The sequence below is a fragment of the Bidens hawaiensis genome, unplaced genomic scaffold (assembly GCF_021521415.1).
Source record: "Bidens hawaiensis isolate Kalapana, Puna unplaced genomic scaffold, B.hawaiensis_p1.1 tig00031239_1, whole genome shotgun sequence".
Classification (NCBI taxonomy): Eukaryota; Viridiplantae; Streptophyta; class Magnoliopsida; order Asterales; family Asteraceae; genus Bidens; species Bidens hawaiensis.
The window spans coordinates 35,111-60,461 of record NW_027495270.1 but is presented as its reverse complement, the minus strand read 5'-3'; the positions used below and the strand labels follow the sequence as shown (position 1 = coordinate 60,461).

At 42.4% G+C, this 25,351-nt stretch overlaps 1 protein-coding gene across 1 annotated transcript; it reads left to right on the top strand.

Moving 5' to 3' along the window:
- Window positions 1-718: 718 nt before the first annotated feature.
- Window positions 719-25,326, top strand: LOC143581912 (uncharacterized). The gene is made up of 7 exons (XM_077064591.1): window positions 719-766; window positions 16,157-16,286; window positions 23,043-23,135; window positions 23,240-23,292; window positions 23,902-23,939; window positions 24,035-24,658; window positions 24,741-25,326. The coding sequence occupies exons 1-7, from the start codon at window positions 719-721 to the stop codon at window positions 25,183-25,185; spliced, it is 1,431 nt and encodes a 476-aa protein (XP_076920706.1). The 3' UTR covers window positions 25,186-25,326.
- The last annotated feature ends 25 nt before the right edge of the window (window positions 25,327-25,351 follow it).

Below are 25,351 nucleotides of genomic sequence, written 5' to 3'. Positions count from 1 at the left end.
ACTTATAGAAAGTTATAGAGATGCATATTATTAGTTTAAGAATTGCTTAGAAAAGAATAAACAGATAAATTTACACTTTGGTAGATAACCAACTTCATTGCTAGTTATGCTATACAAGCTTGGTTGCTGATTATGAGCTGCGGTATTGTGTCTGTGCAAATACCGTGCTGAGACGCTCTATATTCTCGTGAACGATCCCATTTCCGTCCACGAACCTGGAGTTTTCTAATCTTTTCTGTCGTTACATTCCCCACGTGGTCTTCCGCTATTCTTATGCATCTCCGACGACGATGAAGAAGCTTGTTCTAAGTTACAACCCTGATGATGACTGTTAGCTCCCTGTCCATCCACCAAAACAGTTACCGATTCGTGTTGATCGATCGGCATTTCCAATTGGTCAACAATCGGTTTTCTACAAACGGGACAACTCGAATGCGAAAGGAACCACATATCAATACATTCCATGTGAAACCCATGACCACATTTCGGCAACAGCCGAATTTTCTCCCCTTCTTCCACCTTCGATAAACAAATTGCACATTGTAATCCTTCTTTAAACCTTTCGGAATCAAACTGTATAACTCGTAAGGTTCTCAAGAACGAAACGTCAAGCCCCCGTTGCTCAGGGGCACGGGTGATAGTGTCTTCGGTGGCTTGTTGACGATGGTGGGGGAAGCAGTGGACCATGATCATGCAGATAATGATGATGAATAGAGCGATGACCGAAGCTGTCAAGAATTCCATTACAGCTGAAGTACAAAAGCTGGTATTGCTTGTATTTGATTTGGAACACTGATTATTATTTGTGTGAAGTTTAAGATATAGATGTGGATGATTTGGGGTAGAAGTTGTAGATAGTGGTTGTGGCCTAGAGATTGTTGGAAATCATATTCATTACCGTTTTCTTTGACTTTTTAAACTTTGAATGGTATGTTTTGAACCTACAACAAAATTTCTTGACTTTGTTACAAGTAATTATAAATGCCAAGAGTTGACTACAAAAGTAGTACTTGTAGGATACATTGTAGTTTAAAACAAAATCAGTAATGGTTTCCACAATCAATTTTTAATTACTTAAGACTTAAAACTTATTCTAGAGAATGTTTATTGTAAGCTAGATGTTTGTGTTTAAAATGTTTAAAATTATCATACACGATAAACCGAGAGTTTGTATGCAATATTGTAATACAATATTTGATCGAACCAGACTAAGCACGAGTGTGTTTAAGGTGGTGAGTCAGTGTTGGTCTATCGACACATCTATAGCTCATTGACATGTGTGTCGAGTCAAGCACAATAGCGCTCAACAACAACACAATAATTCTCTTGCTGACACGTGGCAATGGCATGAACCTGGTTTTCGGCTATAAGTTCATTGGCCAAGACTTAATTTGTTATAATGTTAAAACGAGTGAGTATAATGACTATAATCACCACACATGGCAGTTCTTGACCAGCAATGGTGGTTCGATAGTGGAGATTGATGGCAGTGATTTCTATTGGTTTCGCTAATCCATTAAATGTTATACAATTATACATGATCATCTGGTAACCTTATGATTAGTCCCATAAATTCCGATTGATCCTGATTAGAGTGAGTATAAAGTTTCTTTTTTATTAGAGGAGGATTGCCTTTAACAACAAATTTAAAGTTACAAGTGTTAGTAAAATTCTGATTATACGCAGGGCCGTCTCTAGGGTAAGCCAAACAAGGCGACGGCTCTAGTTTTATAGGGCCTCAATCTAAAATATAGGTTTGTATTATGGGTTTTTGAAAGTCGTTTTTTTTAGAATTAATAACTCAGTTATTAGTCACAAGTTAAGGAGGAACGTCACGTACCCATTATCACTACATATAATCCATATGCTATAATTCATGGATACATTTTATAGTTATACACAAAAAAAGGGTTCAACGTTTTAGTTAATTTTAGGCTTCCGGACACGTTGAGCCGGCCCTGATTATACGTCAATTAATTGTTAATTAATCTTGATTATGATTAGTCCCATAAATTCCGATTGATCCTGATTAATAACTAGTTCCCATCCCACCACGTGCGACTAACGTTTCTTACAACCAATGAACCAAACATAATATTTTCCACCAGGATAATATTTTGAATCAATAAAAATCTAATATATGTTTTATTTTAAGTATTAGATTATCCCTCATATGTGGTCAGTAGGATTCTTGGGTTCTGTAGTAGAGACTCAAGTTCGAATCACACATGTGCCACTTTTTAGTGGATATTGGCAATGGAATGCAATGAAGAATTTGAGCTAAGCTTTATGCAATTTTTGTCAGTTCGAACCCTATGCTCACTCGGGTTTTCGTCCCACTGTGTGTTACGCAAGAGAGTTCTGCTATTGTGGTGGCACGACTGTCAAGTGGCAGTCCGCAACAATGTTGCAAAAATCCCGACTAGGCACCAATTAATCGCTAGTCCCCACTTCACTGATTAACTTTGGGCTAGTCAACTATTTAATCGGTCAACGGTCAAATCCGACCGTAATCGGTGGTTACCGGCAAGATTCTGACCAAAATAAGCTGTTTTCGGCGAGATACCAACCAAAACCAGCGGTTTCCGACGAGATTCCAGCAAAATCCAAAGGTTTTCAGCGAGATTCCAGCCACTTTCCGGCCAAAATATGTTTGCATATGTATAAAACTGAAAATTACATATAAAAATTTGTGCGCTATATATATAACTGAAAAATATACATTAAACTTCGATCAAATTAATCTCGATTAATTCCCAGTCTCCGCACCACCGCCCGACTACCGTCTAACGATTTTTACAGCATTGGTCCGCAATTTGACTTTCCGAGAAAACGCACAAGCCAAACTCTGACGCCTCCGTTAACTATCAAGACAACACATTTAGAGAGTGTGATAAAAAAAAATTATTATCTTCCTTCTTCACCGGGGTCGTGTTTACCATCCTCTGAAGTTCAATCTGAGACCCTAATATACTGCTTAGGGGGTGTTTGGCCTAGTTTTTTTTAACAAAGCTTATAGCTTTTTTAGGTTTTTTTACAAAATAAGCTTAACTTGGTGTTTGGCTTAGCTTTTTAAGCTTATGCTTATTAGCTTATATAAGCTCATTTGAAAAGGCTTATATGAAGATGGTTTTTTAGCTTATTTGATAGAAGCTTATTCGTTTAAGAGTGTAAATTACTCATTTGTCCTCAAATGGTGGTGGGTTAGTAATTATTACTCTAACAAATTAAAGAATGTTGGATTTAACAAGTTATTAAGACACATTATTAACTTGTAGAATATAAGCTAATCAAAAAACTTAAAAAGAGTTAATCAAATAACAAAAAAAAAACTATAAGCTAATTTTATATATAAGCATGAGCTTAAAAATAAAAGCTAGGCCAAACACACCCTCAGACTCCCATGGCGTTTACATTTACAGTTACAAGTCTCTCTAAATCCAATTACTGACTGACCTCCTCATGCCTTTATTAGCTACCTGAAGAAACACTAAGTGACCCGGTACAGATTATAGATAATCTGGGGGTTAAGTAATGTTTCCCACGGATGAGGTCTAACTGAGAAGGCTGTTCTTCAGGAGACCTGCAAAACAAACACCGTAAGCTCGTCACTGAGAAGGGGGGAGTTCCTCCTTGTGACCACCCTCCGGCGTGAGAATCAGACTAGGTTGCTCTGAATATAAGTGTATATTAAGAGATTGCTAGATAACTGGATATCAGATGATCTTACCATTCCAAGATATTGGAGTATTTATAGCCGAAGGTAGGTTTCCTAGAAGGTACAGCCGGCTGAATAGTATTCCTGTTCAACCAACAGTGGACTATGCACAGGCCATACTGGTTGGTGGGTAGGTTACGGCCAACAGTAACAAAGTCGGCTGCACTATTCCACCAACTGTAGATTATGCACGTCCTACTTACTGTGGATTGTACGCAGGCCATGCTGGTTGGTGAATAGGTTACGGCCAACAGTAACACTATTCCACCAACTGTAGGCCGCGCATGCTCCTCAGTAAGGGTTGGTGAGTAGGCAGCGGCTAATAGTGACAAACAGTACTAGAGGGTGCTCCTCCTCGCCCTGTTGTCGATGAGCTGTCACCCTGTGATTGGCTCATGGGCTGTTCTGGTCAGATCGTCTGTCCTTTCCATACCTTGGTAGGTATGGTACAAAAGATCTTTCAGAATCAGACTGGCTCATTTAGGCGGGATTGTTCCCGCCTTGCTCATTCCTTCATGTGACTACTGAAGTAGCTAGTGTCTTGTGCGTGTAGCCCTGCTGTCTGCGGGTAGCCTTCCCTGATGGCTTGTATCCGCAACTGCGGGATCAGGCGGGGTACTTCACCATTGGGAGGCTTTCCCTGCGTGTTCAGCTTGTGTACTGCGCGTAAGATCCTATGAGCATGGTGGGTCCTGCGGGAGCAGATGGCCTTTGCGCAGACGTCCCTGTTCAGGGTGAGTCTTGCGGGACCAACTGATCTCTGCTGGGACCTACCTCTTCAAGTCCCCCCAGTCCAATGTTCTTCTCATGAATGTTTAATAAAGTGAGGTGAACTTTTGGACTTTGAGCAAGGGGTTTTGAAAAGGGGTTTCTAGTTTTAAGGTTCTCCGTGGGGATTCTTCCCGCGGGTTTCCTAATGTCACTTGCAAAAATTCCCGATTTTTTTGCTTGATCTTTGGGTATGATGCGGGTAGGTATGTAACCTTCTCGCAAGTCAGGAGCGTTGAGTCTCACTTGTGTGGATTCTCCTTGAGGTTTTAGTGGTTTTGAACATAGTGATCAATTATGTTTAAACCACCAATTCCATCCTGGAGCCTCAAACAATGTATTTCTCGACGTTCCCGCTCTGCGGGGATGTTATTTCCGTTTCCACAAGCATTGCCCAGAAGATCCTTCCTGGTTTCAATTCCCTGCCGGGCGCTAGGTATGTTAAGGGCTTTGTCTTAACACTGTACCCGCGCTCGTCTTACGGTTACTTTACTTTCAAGGTACTCCTGGCGTCAATTCCCTGCGGGTGCTAGATACGTGAAGGGTTTTGCCTTAACACTGTATCCGCACCCGTCTTATAGTTACTTTGTTGCCGGGGTATTCTTGGCTTCAATTCCCTGCGGGTGCTAGGTATGTGGAAGGTTTTGCCTTAACACTGTACCCGCATCCGTCTTATGGTTACTTGGTTGCCAAGGTAAGGGGTATTTTCCCGCTTACCTTTGAATCTTTTTGAATTTTGAATTTTGAAATTCGAAAGGTTGGTGAGGATAAGAACAGTCCAAACATCTGAAACGTCGTGTGACGGTTTCTTCTGACTGTGTCAGGACGTGCAGGAAGTTATGGTGACGTGACAGAACATGGTCATTCCAGTCGCTTTTTCAGGCGCGTGGGCATGATTTTTCGGGCGCGTGGCCGCGAAATTACTGGCACACGTCCTTTCAGCAGCTGTTGCCAGCTTGCTTTTTGCCACGTGTCATAGTTTCATTGCACCTTTGATTTCTCTCTCATCCGCATTAAATTCACCGCATTAATTGCGATTACTATATAAAGGGGGAGAGGGTTATTTGCAATTCACACTTTTCACTATTCTTCTTCTTCTTCTTAGTGATTTCCGGCAAATACTCCCCTTTTTCAGGCAAGCATTTTCCCGAAATCACTCTTCTTTCTGCAATAATGTCCTCTCGTGATGCTGAAGCTATAGCTGACGACAGGGGTACTGCTGGTGAGTGCCAGTGTGCTCTGCCCGGCGATCAGTACCGGTATGTTGTCAGGAAGTTCATGCTCGATCATCTCGAGCCTGAGTTTCCTGAATCCCACCAGACCGTGTACGATGCCCCCAGTGGCAAGATCGGGGTTTATGCTGCATTTTTTGTCTATGGGAATCTTAGATTCCCATTGACAAAATTTGTTTACCGTGTCCTTGAGAGGCACGGTGTCCATTTGACCGAGCTGCACCCCATGGCGATCGCCAAGATTCGCCATTTTGAGTGGGTGTGCCGGATTTTGGGCATCGAGCCCCATGTGGACCGCCTGATGACCTTCTATACCTGGAGGTGCATCCAAGGGTGGTACACCCTGACGACCCGTATTAAGGGTCTGAAGATTTGCGACACCGAGCGCAGTCTTCGCGCGTGGAAGCAGGAATTCTTCTACATTTCTGCCCGCGCCATCCCCCTTGCCATGAAGTTTAAAAATGGCCAAGCGATACCGAGCCTTCACGCCCCCAACTACCAGGAGGCGGAATGGTTTTCGAAGATATCCCGGATCCAATCTCCGGTTTACCGGTTTGCGGAGTCCGGGATGGTCATGTTAGGGATGAGCCGGGTGTGGAAAGATGCATCTCTGGTTCCCATCCTCCTCGAATACGGTTTGAACTCTATTCCCTATGGTATGTCTTGTTTTTCTTTTTTGATACAAGTTTGTCTTCTAACTGTTTCTTTTTTTTTCAGAGGGAAATGATTTGGAGTCGCTTCTGTTTCCGCGGGAAGCCGACGGTCCCGCGCGGATGGGTACTCGTGCTTTGGACGAGGGCGAGTTGCCCATCCTGGAGCAAACAGCGGATCGGTTTGTGGAGGTCTATCCGCTGGGCCACGAGATCCTGAGCCAACGGCGGCCAGGTAAGGCGATATTCCTTCCTCAACCCCTTAATGCTGTACCCGCTGTTGGAATTCTTGACCTGTCTTCTTCTGAGGAATCCTCAGATGCTCCTCCATTGGTGCGGAAGAAGAAAGCTGCTGCCGGCGGGAAAGGGAAGGAGAAGGCCTCCACGGCTGGTCCGGTGGTTCTATCTGACTCGGAGTCAGATAGTGAAGAGGTGGCGGGGAAGCCCGGTGGTGAGGAGACCACTGTTCCGGAGGCTACGACCGTTACCTCCGGAGAACCAACGAAGACGACGGTGACCGGGACCAAGAGGCCGGCTCCATCGGGTTCCTCCCCGCCCGTCCGTACGTTCAGGGTCAAGAAAACCCGTAAGTACAATCATAATGTCTTTGCAGATTTATTACTTCTTAAATTTAACATTCTTTGTGCAGGCGTGTATGTTGACGCATTCCGGGGTGAAGCGCAGGGGGGGTACCTCCCCGCCAATGACGGTAGGCTCGGTCAGCCTTCCTGAGGCGTCGACCCAGGCGCCTGCGTCTGCATCCGATGGTCCAGTTGCTCATTCATTTGGGCCAACTGTTCCGGTCGAGATGACGTCACCGCCGGCCGTGAGTGCGATTTTTACAGCATCCTTCACGGAGCCGGCGGTTACTGCTGCTGCTGATGAGGCGGCGACCGCGGCGGCGACCCCAACGGCGACCACGGCGGCTGCCACCATGCCCGCGCCACCGGCACCAATGGTCGGACCATCAGGTACGCGCAGGGCTTCCCGCCGATCTTTGCCACCTTCCCGTCTGCCTGACCTGTTGGATGGATTTCCTTTAGGTTCAGGTGATGGGTTTGGCGGTTATCGGCCTGTCATTGACCCTACAGGTGCGTAGGGTTCCTTTCTTTTTCCCTTATGTTTTTTATCATCTTTTCCTTACTGCCTTTGTTTCTTTTGCAGTGACGGATTCCAATGAAGTGTATGTTCCGCGATGGAACATACGCCGAGGAACAACCCTTCGCACACCTGTGGAGTGCGTGGACTGGGTTCGCCACGCTGCTCCCCCGGGTGCGTTGGGGGAAGCCATGGTTAGCTACCAGGAGGGTAGGCTAACCAATGAGCTTCGGGTTCTCCAGGCCCGGATGCAGCCGCGCGTCGAGCTGCTTTGTCGTGAAAACGACAAGTTAAAAGCAGCTCGCGCAAAGGAAGTATCTGAAACGCGGGCTCTTCGGGAAGAGAACCAACAGCTGGCGGCAGCTGCCGCCGCCAAGGAGAAGGCCTTCAAGGCCCTCGAGGTTGAAGTTCAGGCGCGACTCGAGGCCCGCTCCAAGGCTGCCCAAGCTGTGAATGAACAGCTTCGGCTGGCCAGGGAGACTGCGCGAAACGCAACCGAGAGGGCTGCCCAGGCTGAAGCCGTTGCTGAGCCTCTGCGTGTGGAGAATGAGGAGCTGAAAGGCAAATTAGAGGCTCTCCAACGCGCTCATGATGCCTTGGCAATGGAAGATGCCAAGAAACTCCAGGAAATCCTGGACCAGAGGGGGGTGCTTGACCAGACCCAGCGGAAGCTTAAGGGCGTCGAAGAGGCTGCCGCAAAGGAAGTTTTACTTGCCAACCTTAACAAGAGCGAAGCCGAACGCGCCCATAACGAAGCTCAAGCTGCCCTCCAATGGCTTCTTCGAGAAGCGTTGCCTCAGGTATGTTTAACTTTGTCTTCACGCTTTTCTTTTGTAAGAAAAGGTTCTAACACTTGTATATTTTTTTTTTTTTTTTTTTTTTTTGTGGGTTGTGCGTCGGGTCTTTTCAGAGACCTCTTACGATGATGCTATGACCGCAGCCCTCAACGCTTCTCATGAGGATGGGGAAAAGGCCGGCTTCCTGCTTGGTCTAGGGTTTGTTGAGAAAAGCGTCCCGCCTTCCAACTTCCCTTTGTTCGATGTGGATACCGAAGCCATTTATGACCAAGCATTGAACCAATAAGCCGCCTTCCCGCATCCAGTGGTGGAAAAGGTGGACGAAGTAGTAGCTGTTGCTGATGATGGGTTAGCTGTGCTCAAAGCGTTCCTCGAACCACCCCGTTCTTCTGACGGAGCGGGTCCAAGTGGAAGCGGCCCTGAAGCTTGATCCTGAAGATCCCTTTCCATTGCTAAGATAGACTTGTATAGATTTACTCTTTCAGGCGGGTAGTAACCCGGCCATTCTTGTAATATATCATTGAAATATAAATCTTTTTGCGGATAAGATTGTTATTTCCTTCTTTGGATTCCTTGCTTTATAAACTCATAACTTGCATACTTAGTTTTAGCAATTTTCCAAGTGTTTTAGAATAAGTTAACCTGTTGAACGTGGTTGATGATGGGTTAAAGTTTCGCTTCCTCCTTCGTGATTGTGCGGGTAGAACCGTCACTTGCACTTGGTAGGATGGCTAAATTTTAACTGTCATCTGACCTGCGTGTAGGTTTTCCTCATTTTTCCTCGAAATTTCTAAGTATTTAGGATAAGTTAACCTTTGAACGTGGTTGATAGTGGGTTAAAGTTTTGCTTCCTCTTTCGTGATTGTGCGGGTTGAACCGTCACTTGCACTTGGTAGGATGGCTAAACTTTACCCATACCTGACCTGCGTGTAGGTTTTCCTTATCCTTATTTCTAAGTATTATATATATATATATATATTTTTTTTTTTTTTTTAGGATAACCTTTGAACGTGGTAGATGATAGTTTGAAGTTTTGCTTCCTTATTTGTGATTGTGCGGATAAGACCGTCACTTGCACTTACAAAGATGGCTAAACTTTACTTACATCATACCTGCGTGTAGGTTTCCCCTATTTTTAACGTTGTGTTTATGCGGGTTTTGCCGCCTTCCACACGCAATGACTTACTTCTCCTCATTTATGCGGTAAATACCGGCACCAGTGGGGAGTTCATAAGGATAAAGGTAAACACATTATGAAAGGAGAATCATTTCCATTAGAAGTGGCTCTTGGCCTTTTCTTTACAAGTTTTGGAATTGATCTACATATAACATTTGCGTAATTGAGCTCCATTCCATGTTCTTGGGATGGGAGTGCCATCGAGCCTTTCGAGCCGGTATGCGCCCTTTCCCAGAACCTGTTTGATAACGTATGGCCCTTCCCAGATCGGGGCCAACTTTCCTGGGCGTTCTTGGTTCGAAGCCTCGTTGTTACGCAGTATGTAGTCTCCTTCCTTGAAGTTGCAGAGTTTTACCCGCGTGTTGTAGTACTTTTGCATTTGTCGTTTGTAGTTCTCTTCACGCACTGCGGCTAAGTCTCTGCGTTCCTCGGTTAGCATAAGATCCAACCGTCTTTCCGCATCATTGTCTTCTGGCTGACTCAAGACCCTTGGTGAGGGTAGACCAATTTCGACCGGGACCATGGCTTCAGTGCCATAAGTGAGGCTGAACGGGGTTTCTCCCGTACTGGCCTTCTTCAACGTTCTGTTTGCCCAAAGGACGTGCGGAAGCTCGTCCACCCAGCCGGATCTGTGTTTCAAGAGTCTTTTCTTTATGCCTTCAACGATGCTTTTATTTGCTCTTTCCACCTCACCATTTCCTTGCGGGTGTGCCACTGAGGTAAAGGTGTGGGTGATTTGAAGTTCTTTTAGCCATTGTTGTAGCTTTTTGTCAGCAAAGTTGGTGCCGTTATCGCTCACCAAATTCTGTGGAAGTCCAAAACGACAAATTATAAATTCCCAAATAAATTTTTTGATATGCTTTGCGGTTGTTTGGGCTAAAGGTTTTGCTTCTATCCACTTGGTGAAGTAGTCGATGGCTACCACTAGGAACTGAACATTTCCTGCTGCTGTAGGAAATGGACCTGTCACATCGATGGCCCACTTCTGAAATGGCCATGAAGAAGTGACTGGAACCAGTTCGTTTTTCGGGCGATGCGTGTTAGGTGCGTAAAGCTGGCAAGACCTGCATTTTCTGATGTATGCCAGTGCATCCGTATGCATCCCCGGCCAAAAGTATCCCGCGTTGTTTAGCTTGGCTACAACAGCGCGGGGACCTGCGTGTACCCCACAGATGCCTTCGTGTACTTCCCTTAGGAGGTAGTTGGCATCTTGGTTGTCCACGCATCTCAAGAGTGGGCCAAGAAAGTTACGTCTGTAAAGGATGTCATTGACGAGTTGATAATTCAGTGCTTTACAGCGTAGTTTTCTTGCCTGTGTTTTTGACTCTGGTAGTATTCCAGCTGCAAGGTAATTTATTATTGGTGTCATCCACGTTTCTGTACTGGTTTGGATGACACAAATTTCCTTGTGCGGGACTGATGGCGCTTCGAGGAGTTCAATGCGGATGTCCTTTCCCAGGTGGGTGAAGGCTAGTGATGCAAGCTTGCTTAACGCATCCGCAGATTTGTTTTCGCTGCGCTTGACATGTATGACTTTACAATCACTAAAATCACGCATAAGGGTTTTTGCCTGGGCGAGGTATAGGGCCATGGTGTCGTTCGCAGCCGTGTATGTTCCATTTATTTGGTTGGCCACCAGCATGGAATCCACATGTGCTTCCAAGTTTTTCACTCCCATCTTACGCGCAATTCTCAAACCGGCCAAGAATGCTTCATATTCGGCTTCGTTATTCGTACTTGGAAAGTCCAGCCGAATAGCGTAAGTATATTCTTGGCCCGCTGGGTCGGTTAATTTTAACCCTGCACCTGAACCCTCGTTACTGGCTGCTCCATCAGTATAGAGTCGCCAGACATCATTGACGTCCTGTGCTGGGGAGGGTTGAGCCTCCTCCTGGCACTCTTTCTCCCGCGAAGCGGGGACTTCTGCAATAAAATCGGCCAGGACCTGGCCTTTTATGGCTGGTCTTGGCTTGTACTTAATTGCATATTCTCCCAATTCAATTGCCCATTTGGCTAGACGTCCCGATAATTCGGGTTTGCCTAGGACGTTTGAGAGTTTGAAGTTGGTGAGAATGGTGATTGGGTGGCCCTGAAAATATCGTCTTAACCTGCGTGAAGCATGTATAAGTGCTAAGACTAATTTTTCGAGGGTAGAGTACCGGGTTTCTACGTCTGTTAGTACACGGCTAACATAATAGATTGGCATCTGAATGCCCTTTCGTTCTACTAGCAGGACTGCCCCGGTTGCTCTATCTGTTGCGGAAAGGTATAGGATTAACTCCTCTCCCGCTTGCGGTGCTGTAAGTGTTGGGAGTTCGATCAGGCGTGACCGAATCTCCTGAAAAGCTGCTTCCGCTTCTGGTGTCCAGCGGAAGTGCGTTTTCTTCAAGCAGTTTCTTAATGTTGACACGAAAGGAAACGACTTATCTGCATGGTTTGCCAAGAAGCGATTAAGTGCGACTAGTCGTCCATTCAGTGTCTGAGCCTGTTTGATGGTGGTAGGTGATTCCATTTTAACAATGGCTTCAACCTTTTCAGGGTTCGCTCTAAAGCCATCTTTAGTAACAATGACTCCCAAGAACTTCCCTTCTTCCATCCCAAATGAACACTTGCTCGGGTTGAGCTTCATGTTTATCTTTCGGAGCGTGTTGAAAGTTTCTTCAATGTCTTTCAACATCGCCTCAGGCTCGAGGCTTTTGATGACCAAATCATCCATATAGACTTCCAAGTTTCTCCCGATTTGGGCATGAAACTCTTTGTCCATTAGTCGTTGGTACGTGGACCCTGCATTCTTAAGTCCGAATGGCATCATTTTGTAACAAAATGTACCATCGGGCGTCCGAAATGCGGTTTTGTCCTGGTCATCAATGGCCATGTGGATTTGGTGGTACCCCTTATACGCATCCAAGAAGCATTTAAGGCGGAATGGTGCCAACGAATCCACTTTGAGATCAATTTCTGGTAACGGATAACAATCTTTGGGGCATGCTTTGTTCAAATCTTTGAAATCTATGCACATGCGCCATTGTTTGTCATTCTTCGGTACCATTACGGGATTTGCAACCCATGTTTGATATCTACTAAAGCGTACGATGCCAGCGTCAAGGAGTTCCTTGACTTGGGTTCTACACGCGTTAGTTTGCTCAGGCCCCATCACTCTGCGCTTTTGTACGATCGGCGTAACAGCCGGATCGCATTTGAGTTTATGCTCCGCCTTACTTCGGGGTACACCAGTCATGTCAGCTGGTGCCCACGCAAAGATGTCAGCGTTTTTCTACAGTAAGCGTTTGAGTAAGGTGCGGGTGGGATCAACGATTGTTGGTCCAATGGTAACGGCCTGGTCGGGGTATTTGCCATTGAAGGCCCATTTTTCTGGTTCAGTGATGGTTGGTTTAGCCTTTTTCGGTTTGGGTTTAGATGAAACAGATGCAATGCATACCTGGGGAATGCCAGAGATCATTGCTACACCCTCAGCTGTTGGCCATCCCATCATGCCATGGACTGAAGATACCACGGCGTTGAATCTTGCCATCCCGTCTCTTCCGAATAGGATGTCGTACGTATGATGTGGCTTTTTCATTACGACAAAATCCACGTCTTCTGTGCGTGAATGATTCCCATCAGTAAGAGTAACGGGGAAAGATAGGATACCCAGGGGTGTTTCTGTACTTCCGTCAAACCCTTCCATTGAAGCGTAGACCGTTTCCAGGCGTTCTTTGTCTTCATCATCCAGCTTATCAAAGAACTGTCTGTACATCACTGTCGACGAAGCGCCGTTGTCAGCAAGAGTGCGTGAAGTGATGTAGTGCCCCAGCTGGCTTCTGATGACGATGGGGCCTTCTTTGCTGGGGCCTCCTGGCACTCTCGGGAAGCGCACCTCAGCTTCTTTCCACGCGCATGGTTCTGCCACCCGTCTTTTTCTTCCTCTGACCTTGCCATGAACCATGTTGATGCTGATATCGACGGGCTTTCGTCCGTTACCTCTGTACCGGTTGTCATTCCTTCCTCCCTTCCTGATTGATGCCACAAGATGTGCAAGCCTTCCGTCCTTGACAAATGTTTCAATAATATCCTTCAAGGATGTGCACTCTTCAGTACCATGACCCTTTGTCCCGTGGAAATCACAGGATTTGCTTTGATCCGCATTAGGTTTCTGCCGGATCAATGGGGCTTTAGGCCATGGTAATTTTTCCGTGGCAAATATCTCCGTGACGCTCTTCGTGAGTGGCGTCCACCGGTGTTTTCGGTTTGAAGGGTGTGTGTTGTCCCTTCCGCCAACAAGAGGGCGAGAGCTGGATGAGGTGTCAAAGTTTACCCTTGACTGCCAAATACCTAGCCTCCTCTTTTTGTTCTGCCGGGCGATCCGGACATTGTTCTCTCTGGTCCTCTGCGTGTAGAGGTGTGTACTCTGGGGAAGATCTCTTCCCAGTTGCTTTTCCGTCTCGGCAAAGCGCTTTGCCGCCGTCATGATGGCATCCCAAGTTGATGGCATGCCATCCTTACCCGTCAATGTGCGGATAAGTTCTGGGTATTCGGCGCCTTGGATGAAGGCGGCGCGAACCAGATCTTCACTTATGTTGCCGAGACTAAGCTTTTTGGAGTTGAAGCGAGTGATGAAGTCTAGTAGAGATTCATCCTCCTCTCTCACGCAGTTAAGGATCGTCCACTGCTCTTCAGTGTACTTCCTCTGTTGGCTGAAATGCTGGCTGAACTTGTTCTGAAAGTCCGCCCAGTCATATATGTGGTGGATCGGTAAACGATCGAACCATGCCCTGGCCGCTCCGACCAGAGTCATCTGGAACATGTAGCACCACGTGGGTTCCGTCCAGTTGCTGACGGTAGCCCCCGCAATGAACCTGTTCAAATGGTCGTCTGGGTCGGATAGACCATCGTAAGTGCCAATGTTGGACATTTGTTTGGCACTTCTCGGGGCGATTGCTTCCGCAATGTCCCTTGCGAACTTTGACTTCCCTGCATTTGTAGCAGTTGGTCTAAAGGTTTTGGAAAAGTCACGCGGGTTTCTCTCCACGATTGGTTTAAAGGCTTCCCCAAAATTCCTTTTTGGTTGGACGTCCGTTTCCTTACGCTTCCCTTTCGCCTTATGGCGAGGGTTCGCGTCGGTATCGGACTCCAACTCGTCGTCTGAGTACTCGCAGTCACTGCTCATATTGAGGTGTTGGCGAGTACTGGCGAATTCGTCAGCCTGTTGAACTGAACGCAAGCGTTCGTCCAATTCGGCTTGGAATTCTCTTTGCCGTGCTTCGGCCCATGCCTTCACTTGATCTAGTGTTTGGCGAGGAACCTTCGTTCGTTTTTCCAGTTGGGTATCGGAGAACCCCAATGGAATATTTACTCCACTTGCCCCGGCTTGGGTAGTCGGGGTAGTGTTCGTAAGGATTGTATAACCGCCGGTGTTTCCCCCAGTTGCTGGGGTTGTTACCGGGGTTTCTTGGTCGGTTACTGGCCTTTGAACCGGAGTAACGTTAACCATTTCTTCAGAAATTGTGAAAAAACTAAAGTAGTTCTAGCTTTTATACACGGATGGCGCCAATGAAGAAACACTAAGTGACCCGGTACAGATTATAGATAATCTGGGGGTTAAGTAATGTTTCCCACGGATGAGGTCTAACTGAGAAGGCTGTTCTTCAGGAGACCTGCAAAACAAACACCGTAAGCTCGTCACTGAGAAGGGGGGAGTTCCTCCTTGTGACCACCCTCCGGCGTGAGAATCAGACTAGGTTGCTCTGAATATAAGTGTATATTAAGAGATTGCTAGATAACTGGATATCAGATGATCTTACCATTCCAAGATATTGGAGTATTTATAGCCGAAGGTAGGTTTCCTAGAAGGTACAGCCGGCTGAATAGTATTCCTGTTCAACCAACAGTGGACTATGCACAGGCCATACTGGTTGGTGGGTAGGTTACGGCCAACAGTAACAAAGTCGGCTGCACTATTCCACCAACTGTAGATTATGCACGTCCTACTTACTGTGGATTGTACGCAGGCCATGCTGGTTGGTGAATAGGTTACGGCCAACAGTAACACTATTCCACCAACTGTAGGCCGCGCATGCTCCTCAGTAAGGGTTGGTGAGTAGGCAGCGGCTAATAGTGACAAACAGTACTAGAGGGTGCTCCTCCTCGCCCTGTTGTCGATGAGCTGTCACCCTGTGATTGGCTCATGGGCTGTTCTGGTCAGATCGTCTGTCCTTTCCATACCTTGGTAGGTATGGTACAAAAGATCTTTCAGAATCAGACTGGCTCATTTAGGCGGGATTGTTCCCGCCTTGCTCATTCCTTCATGTGACTACTGAAGTAGCTAGTGTCTTGTGCGTGTAGCCCTGCTGTCTGCGGGTAGCCTTCCCTGATGGCTTGTATCCCCAACTGCGGGATCAGGCGGGGTACTTCACCATTGGGAGGCTTTCCCTGCGTGTTCAGCTTGTGTACTGCGCGTAAGATCCTATGAGCATGGTGGGTCCTGCGGGAGCAGATGGCCTTTGCGCAGACGTCCCTGTTCAGGGTGAGTCTTGCGGGACCAACTGATCTCTGCTGGGACCTACCTCTTCACTACCTCACAATCTCCATTCCTCTATTCAATCGGACTTCAATTTCATCCTCATCATGTTCCGTCGTTTCTATCCGCCAATCATATACCTACCAGACGGAGTAGGTATTACAATTCCACTGGATGTTACGGTCGTCTTACGGTTAAGGCGGTTGCAACGTTAGAACCTGTATCAATTCATAATAATAATAATAATAATAATAATCCACAAACGCTTCTGGTTGATGATGATAAACCTAAAGCTCTAATTGAAGATGATGATAAGGAGTTGATGAGACGTAACAGGATATCTGTAATATCCGAATTTTTCAGATAATAATTATAATAGCTAAATTTTATGATAATAAAATAAGATGATTATTTAAATGATTATGGTTTAATGGAAATTGTATTGAATTTAGAATTTCGTTGGAAACTCAAATTTGATATGTAATCAAATGGTATTAGAGATAAGATAATATATATACGTGGGTTAACTTGTTAACGATATATATATATATAAACATATATATATATATACATATATATATATATTATCACTTATGATTTGAGTAAAGATACCATTAAGTAGAATTTGAATATTATTATTGTAGTATATCGTTGCAAACTCATATAAATAAACAATTTAAATAAATAGATAGATAATAAGCACACATAATCCTATAATTTCAAGATATGATTCTTTAAAATTTGAACTTACCTTATCACCACCTTCAAGTACATCTACAAACCGTATTCGTAGGTTGTCAATCACGATTTCCTTTCGTCCATATATACTCTATAAACCTCAGATTATTCTTGAAAAATCTGCAACCAATTCAGCTTCATCAATAGCTTTTCTTCTTCGGTTCCGTTTTGCCAAATCATCCACCTACGCTGCTCTCGACCCTTCACCGGATCTGTTGCGCCTTGTCGGGAGACCACCATCGTTCTGCAAACTTCCGGGAATACACCGCCGCCGCTATCGCTTGTTTTCGGAGCTAGCCTTCACCGTCACATAAGTTACCGGCACCGCCATCGACCTTTCTGTCCTAGTGGAGACGGCTATCGACACGCGCGGCGCCCACCCTCACTCCTCGATACATTCGGTGTTGTTCGGTTACGAAGGTAATGGTCGTTTTTGTTAATCGTTTGTTGTTTAACCAATATGGTTTAATTTGGTGCATGGGTTCTATTTGGTTTCCGGCGACTGTATCATTCCAACATGAGAAATTATTTTAATTGAATAATATTAATAAAAGTTCTAAAACTCTTTTATTTGTTTGTTTGTGCTCCATGCTAAATAACCAGTTAATGGTTGTTGGGTGGATTATGTTTGTTTTTATATATTAAAAAAAAAGAAAGAATTAAGAGGTTATCATATAATAGTCAAAAAGAGAATTTTGAATGTGTCATGCATTAGTAGAAATCTTAAATATAGCTAATCATAATACGAGTACTTGTTAATATGTCAATTATTTACTATCAGTAATAGGATTGAGGAAATAACAAGTAAATGGTTTGATGTGTTTAACAAATTAGTTAATTATTTTTAAGATCTATGTCGCCGGAAAGGTTAACAAAACCAAAAATCCAGTTATGTAATTTAAGTCCCATGAACCTAATTCGTAACTCTTAATATAATTAAAGTGTAGGTTCTCGGACTCGTTAAGGACAACTTTAATTGTTCTATTTTTGTTCATCAGTTAAGGTACGGATTCTGGTTTCTGTCACTCATAGTATAAATTTTATTTTGTTACTTCGTAGTACGGTTTCTGTTTTCGTTTACTCTTAGTATTAATTATAGTCCGTTACTTCGTAGTACGGATTCTGGTTTCTGTCACTCATAGTATAAATTTTATTTTGTTACTTTGTAGTACGGTTTCCTTCTTTGTTTCCTCTTAGTATTATTTATATTCCGTTACTTCGTAGTACGGATTCTGGTTTCTGTCACTCATAGTATAAATTTTATTTTGTTACTTTGTAGTACGGTTTCTGTTTTTGTTCACTTTTAGTATTGACTCTATTCCGTTACTTTGTAGTACGGATTTTCGTTACGCGTCGGTTATATTTTGAGTTCAGTTATTTTATATAATATATTTTAGTTATACGACTTTAGTTCAGTACTCTGTTACCCGAGCATTTCTGACTTGTCGTTGGGGCGTCAACGACATGGCACTTATCGTGACAGTGCGTAATCAAAGTTCACGGCGTCTCTGAAAGTACTCATGTAGTACCTTGGCCACTTAGAGGCGTATAGATCGATCTTAGCTCCGACTCCTGACTCCTGACTCCTGACATGGCACTTATCGTGACAGTGCGTAATCAAAGTTCACGGCGTCTCTGAAAGTACTCATGTAGTACCTTGGCCACTTAGAGGCGTATAGATCGATCTTAGCTCCGACTTCTGACTCCTGACTCCTGACTTCTGTTTGAGATGGAACAATGTGTGCACGCCACCCACACCGTCTCCTTGGTGCATGGACTAGCTAGCTGTGTACCTCTCTGTTTAGGCTCTGGGTGCTTCCGTATTACACGACCTATTTATTTTAACATCATCGTCGTGTATTTTAGTAATTATATTTTGTTTCGCTATATTTCTGGTCCGTTTTGATATGTGTATCTGCATTTGATTAAATTTGAGTATATTCAGATTACGTCCCGATCGTGTATCGGATTATGTTTCGCATTTAATTATAGTTCGGTCTAAAACGTGGTTTTATATCCGCAATAGTTTCAGTTTTATTTCAGTATGTGTTTTGTCTTATGTATGCTTTTACCTGTACTATTGTTCTCTCCGTTACTGGGCAATTTTTTGCTCAGCCGTATTTTCTTGTTTGTGTCTGTCTTATTTGCTAACAGGTAATTCGGGAAATCGGGGAGATCAGTGATGAGAGAGAATAATGAAGTTCAAACATAGGTTGCATTGATTTTTTTTGTATTTTGGATTGTGGCGTTGATTTGATATCTGTAATAGTAACACGCCAGCCCGTTCCGAGTTGGGGTGTTACAATTATGGTATCAGAGCTATGGCTCTTTCCTGTAGAAAACATTAACTTTAAAACTTTACCGTAAAAAACATTTATCTTAAAACTTAAACATGTGAGGTAATATGGGTAGACGTCGGGTTAGGGTTACTTTTCAATTTTCTTGCTTATGATTTTGTGATTTTTAAATTTAAGGGTACAACATCGCTCTAATATTGACCGTACGTTGACATTTATTTCACTTAATGACTTTCTCGTTTATAATAAGTTAAGTGCTTCTACCGCTGTTTTCGCTTACTCTCTACCAAAGAAAACAATAACTTCCGAAGACAATATTCAACACAGTTGATGAGATCATGATTTGAGTTACTCCTCTATGCTCCATTCAGACTTTGCTATTACATATGACATCAGACGTTTCCGAAACACTTATACTTTTGAATAGATGCGACACTCAGTATTAGTAAGCACGCATAAGATTTTGGACATCGTTTCTTAATTAGTTTTTCATCACGTCTATTTTTTAAAAAAGGTTAACCATGTTTTAAGATGCATAATGGAAGGACAGTTAGGACGCGGTCGTAAGGTAAATTGACGATTATGGTCGCGAACGTAATCGTGAATTTACAGGTACGTATGTGTGCTACTAAAAAAAAAAAAATCCATTGTGCATATAAGGTTCCCCTAATACTTTGATACGACCTCATCCTAAGTTTTCTCTATTCTGTGCTAGTGTTACGTGCCTTTTGTTATTTATTTAATTAACTATATACGAGTTAAGAAATTTATATTAACATTCAAGACGTGTGTTTGAATTTTTATATTTAAGTCTTGGGTTTTTGAAGTGTCTGATTGGCTACTACTTGTTCAACTTATAAGTCACATGCGTCAGTTAATTGTTTTTAGATTTAGCTATTGAGTGCATGCTAATGTCTTTATTTACCATTTTTTTAGTCATCTTAAATGTATTCATATAAATTTTCCGTTTTCAAAAAAAAAAAAAAACAAAAAAACAAAAAAACAAAACAAAACAAAAAAAAAAAAAAAACATTATGTTTCTCCCAATCCGTGAAGTCTAAAGTTTCATTTTGAATTTGTTTTTTTTATATGTTATTTAATTTATGCTTAATTATTTTAGCTTAATTATTAATTTCGAGGTCGAAATTTTCTAAGAAGGGTAGAATTGTAATACTCAGACATTCATAGGATATATACTTAATAATTCAGTATTATTCTCACGACTAGGTATCCTTCTCTAGCCATTAGTTATTCAATTTTATTTGTTACGTTGTCAGTTATTTGTCTCCAATAAGCCATCGCTTCCCAATACCTCTAAATCCCAGTTTCATCTATTCTACCAAAACTCTTGTGGTTTGGTATGTTTAAATTTTTCGATGTCCGAAACAGTGAAAAATTAAATTCTGTTATGTATTTGTTACATCTAAAATTTATTTTCATTATTTATATATATCAAATTTCGAGGACGAAATTTATTTTAAGGAAGGAAGAATTGTAATATCCGAATTTTTCAGATAATAATTATAATAGCTAAATTTTATGATAATAAAATAAGATGATTATTTAAATGATTATGGTTTAATGGAAATTGTATTGAATTTAGAATTTCGTTGGGAACTCAAATTTGATATGTAATCAAATGGTATTAGAGATAAGATAATATATATACGTGGGTTAACTTGTTAACGATATATATATATATATACATATATATATACATATATATATATATTATCACTTATGATTTGAGTAAAGATACCATTAAGTAGAATTTGAATATTATTATTGTAGTATATCGTTGCAAACTCATATAAATAAACAATTTAAATAAATAGATAGATAATAAGCACACATAATCCTATAATTTCAAGATATGATTCTTTAAAATTTGAACTTACCTTATCACCACCTTCAAGTACATCTACAAACCGTATTCGTAGGTTGTCAATCACGATTTCCTTTCGTCCATATATACTCTATAAACCTCAGATTATTCTTGAAAAATCTGCAACCAATTCAGCTTCATCAATAGCTTTTCTTCTTCGGTTCCGTTTTGCCAAATCATCCACCTACGCTGCTCTCGACCCTTCACCGGATCTGTTGCGCCTTGTCGGGAGACCACCATCGTTCTGCAAACTTCCGGGAATACACCGCCGCCGCTATCGCTTGTTTTCGGAGCTAGCCTTCACCGTCACATAAGTTACCGGCACCGCCATCGACCTTTCTGTCCTAGTGGAGACGGCTATCGACACGCGCGGCGCCCACCCTCACTCCTCGATACATTCGGTGTTGTTCGGTTACGAAGGTAATGGTCGTTTTTGTTAATCGTTTGTTGTTTAACCAATATGGTTTAATTTGGTGCATGGGTTCTATTTGGTTTCCGGCGACTGTATCATTCCAACATGAGAAATTATTTTAATTGAATAATATTAATAAAAGTTCTAAAACTCTTTTAGTTGTTTGTTTGTGCTCCATGCTAAATAACCAGTTAATGGTTGTTGGGTGGATTATGTTTGTTTTTATATATTAAAAAAAAGAAAGAATTAAGAGGTTATCATATAATAGTCAAAAAGAGAATTTTGAATGTGTCATGCATTAGTAGAAATCTTAAATATAGCTAATCATAATACGAGTACTTGTTAATATGTCAATTATTTACTATCAGTAATAGGATTGAGGAAATAACAAGTAAATGGTTTGATGTGTTTAACAAATTAGTTAATTATTTTTAAGATCTATGTCGCCGGAAAGGTTAACAAAACCAAAAATCCAGTTATGTAATTTAAGTCCCATGAACCTAATTCGTAACTCTTAATATAATTAAAGTGTAGGTTCTCGGACTCGTTAAGGACAACTTTAATTGTTCTATTTTTGTTCATCAGTTAAGGTACGGATTCTGGTTTCTGTCACTCATAGTATAAATTTTATTTTGTTACTTCGTAGTACGGTTTCTGTTTTCGTTTACTCTTAGTATTAATTATAGTCCGTTACTTCGTAGTACGGATTCTGGTTTCTGTCACTCATAGTATAAATTTTATTTTGTTACTTTGTAGTACGGTTTCCGTCTTTGTTCACTTTTAGTATTGACTCTATTCCGTTACTTTGTAGTACGGATTTTCGTTACGCGTCGGTTATATTTTGAGTTCAGTTATTTTATATAATATATTTTAGTTATACGACTTTAGTTCAGTACTCTGTTACCCGAGCATTTCTGACTTGTCGTTGGGGCGTCAACGACATGGCACTTATCGTGACAGTGCGTAATCAAAGTTCACGGCGTCTCTGAAAGTACTCATGTAGTACCTTGGCCACTTAGAGGCGTATAGATCGATCTTAGCTCCGACTCCTGACTCCTGACTCCTGACATGGCACTTATCGTGACAGTGCGTAATCAAAGTTCACGGCGTCTCTGAAAGTACTCATGTAGTACCTTGGCCACTTAGAGGCGTATAGATCGATCTTAGCTCCGACTTCTGACTCCTGACTCCTGACTCCTGACTTCTGTTTGAGATGGAACAATGTGTGCACGCCACCCACACCGTCTCCTTGGTGCATGGACTAGCTAGCTGTGTACCCCTCTGTTTAGGCTCTGGGTGCTTCCGTATTACACGACCTATTTATTTTAACATCATCGTCGTGTATTTTAGTAATTATATTTTGTTTCGCTATATTTCTGGTCCGTTTTGATATGTGTATCTGCATTTGATTAAATTTGAGTATATTCAGATTACGTCCCGATCGTGTATCGGATTATGTTTCGCATTTAATTATAGTTCGGTCTAAAACGTGGTTTTATATCCGCAATAGTTTCAGTTTTATTTCAGTATGTGTTTTGTCTTATGTATGCTTTTACCTGTACTATTGTTCTCTCCGTTACTGGGCAATTTTTTGCTCAGCCGTATTTTCTTGTTTGTGTCTGTCTTATTTGCTAACAGGTAATTCGGGAAATCGGGGAGATCAGTGATGAGAGAGAATAATGAAGTTCAAACATAGGTTGCATTGATTTTTTTTGTATTTTGGATTGTGGCGTTGATTTGATATCTGTAATAGTAACACGCCAGCCCGTTCCGAGTTGGGGTGTTACAATATCTAAGGCTAATAAAGGCAAAGAAGCTTGGAATAAAGGTGTTAAGCATACTCCAGGTACGCACTTACTTGATTGATTCACCATTTGATTCAACAGTTTATATAGTTGGTGATTTAGTTATGTACTTATTGTTGTTCTTCTAACATGAAGATATATGCAGAAACTCGGCAGAAGATCCGTGAACGGACTCGGCTCGCCATGAGTTCTCCTCAGGTAAAATATTAATTTGATTTGTGTTTGAATCTAGTGGTGAGCAATAGCAGAACCGAAACCGAACTCAAATTTACCAAAAATCTGTTATTGTTTTTTTTTGTAGCCTCAGTTAACCGGACAGGACCAAACCGAATCATTCATATTTTCATATAATTCTAGCTTTTATACTTCCATTTCATGTTTTATGTCTCCATTTCATGTACTTATACCTCCATTAGTCCATTTTATGTATTTCTAAGCAAAATTTTTTGCCCAAGTTTGGTTTTGGTTATTAACTGAATTGGACCGGACCGGCAATTGACAAACTAACCGAATAAACCGAACTGATTAACCGTAAATCGCTTGGTTAATAAGATAGATTAACTGATGACTTCGGTTTATGCTAATAACCGAACCGAACCGTGCCCACCCTCTACTTCAATCTGAATGAAAATAGTTACAGACAATCTTTAAGCATGCAGTTTGAATCTTACATGTATGTTGATTACTGGATGTATAGAAATTTAATCATTGGTTTATAGTTAAGCAAATAGCGTCAGTCTGATTTTATTGTCTGTTTATCTGTTAAAAGTTTGAACCAGTTTACATTTACAACGTCTGTTCGTGCAGGTCAAGATGAAGCTTCTTAAAGGAATACATAATCAAATGTGCGTCGTTATAATTTCTTTTCTTTAATACTATTTCTTTAACTTTGAATCTTGATTCTTTATAACATTTGAATCAACTTGGAAACATTGTGCAGTCAGGAGACAAGGTTAAAGATAGCAGCTGCAGTACGGCTCACGTGGGACAGGAAGCGGTTCAACCGAAGGATGATAGCCCGTTGCCACCGTGAATGGCTTGATCTACTTTCAGAAGCTTCTAAAAAGGGCTCTTGTGGTGAGGAAGAGCTTCAGTGGGACTCTTATGATATTATTAACCAACAACTCGGTAAGGAGTTTAAAGAAGGCATTGAATCGAGAAAAAAGAAACGTGGGCTCGGACTAGGGGTTAGAGCACCCAAAACCCTTGAGCAAAGAAGGAAAATCTCAGAGGCCATTGCTGCCAAATGGGCCGACCCAGCATACCGTGATCGGGTTCACTCTGGCATAGCTAAACACCATGGCAAAGATCCCGAGACTAGACATCCAAATTGGGGGACGAAAAAGAATGAACCGAAAAAAGTCAGACCCGTGAGGGACAGGTTGTATGATCCCAAAGTTAGAAGTCAACAGGCTAAGTTAAATACAAGTAGCGGTTCTGTAAAGGCACCACATGCTAGATTCAAGGACCCGCAGGCTCGACACAAGTTAGAGATGATAAAGAATATTAGAGCACAAAGAGCGGTTTCAGATCCCAAAATAAGTGAAGCCATCTTAAGAGCAAAGTGAGTTCATCTTTCAAACCTCTTTTAGTTTTAATTACTTAAAAAGTGTATAGTGATATTAAAGAAATGATTGTTTTTTCAGTATTTTGATTGGTGAAGCTCAGAGAGCTGCAGAGGCATTAGAAGCGGCTGCAGCTAGTCCAATGGCTGAGGCTTCTTTAGTTGAAACCAGGAAGTTGATTGCTGAAGCAATGAGTTATATCAAGTCCACAGAGAACGGTGGTAATGGATATGCAGGGGATGGTTTTGACGAGGAGGTGAGAGTTGAAGGTGTAGGGGAAATCGAGCAAAGGGGAGTGAACGGAACGGGGCCGGTAGAAATTTCAAAGTTTGGTGAGGGAGGTCTGCAGGCAAATGTGAATGGAATAGAGCATGTTGATCTATCATCAACATCAGCAACATCATCATGGAGTGATTTGAGTTTGAAGATGAAGGCGGTGAAGAAAGATGGTGAGAAGCAGGAGAAAGGAGGCAAAGGAAGAAGATGGGTTTGTGGGAGGCTGGTTGAAGTTGAAGAAGAAGATTGAGGTTGAGCAGTATAATTAGTAGCTGTAGACTGTAGTTGTGGCTGCTGTTTGTGCATGTAAAATATACAACTGGACAGAAAATAAGTTGTAGGCTAAATTAATGATTCCTAATTAGTGAAGAAAACAACACATTAAGGTTAACGAGTTAACATTAACAGAAAAATTA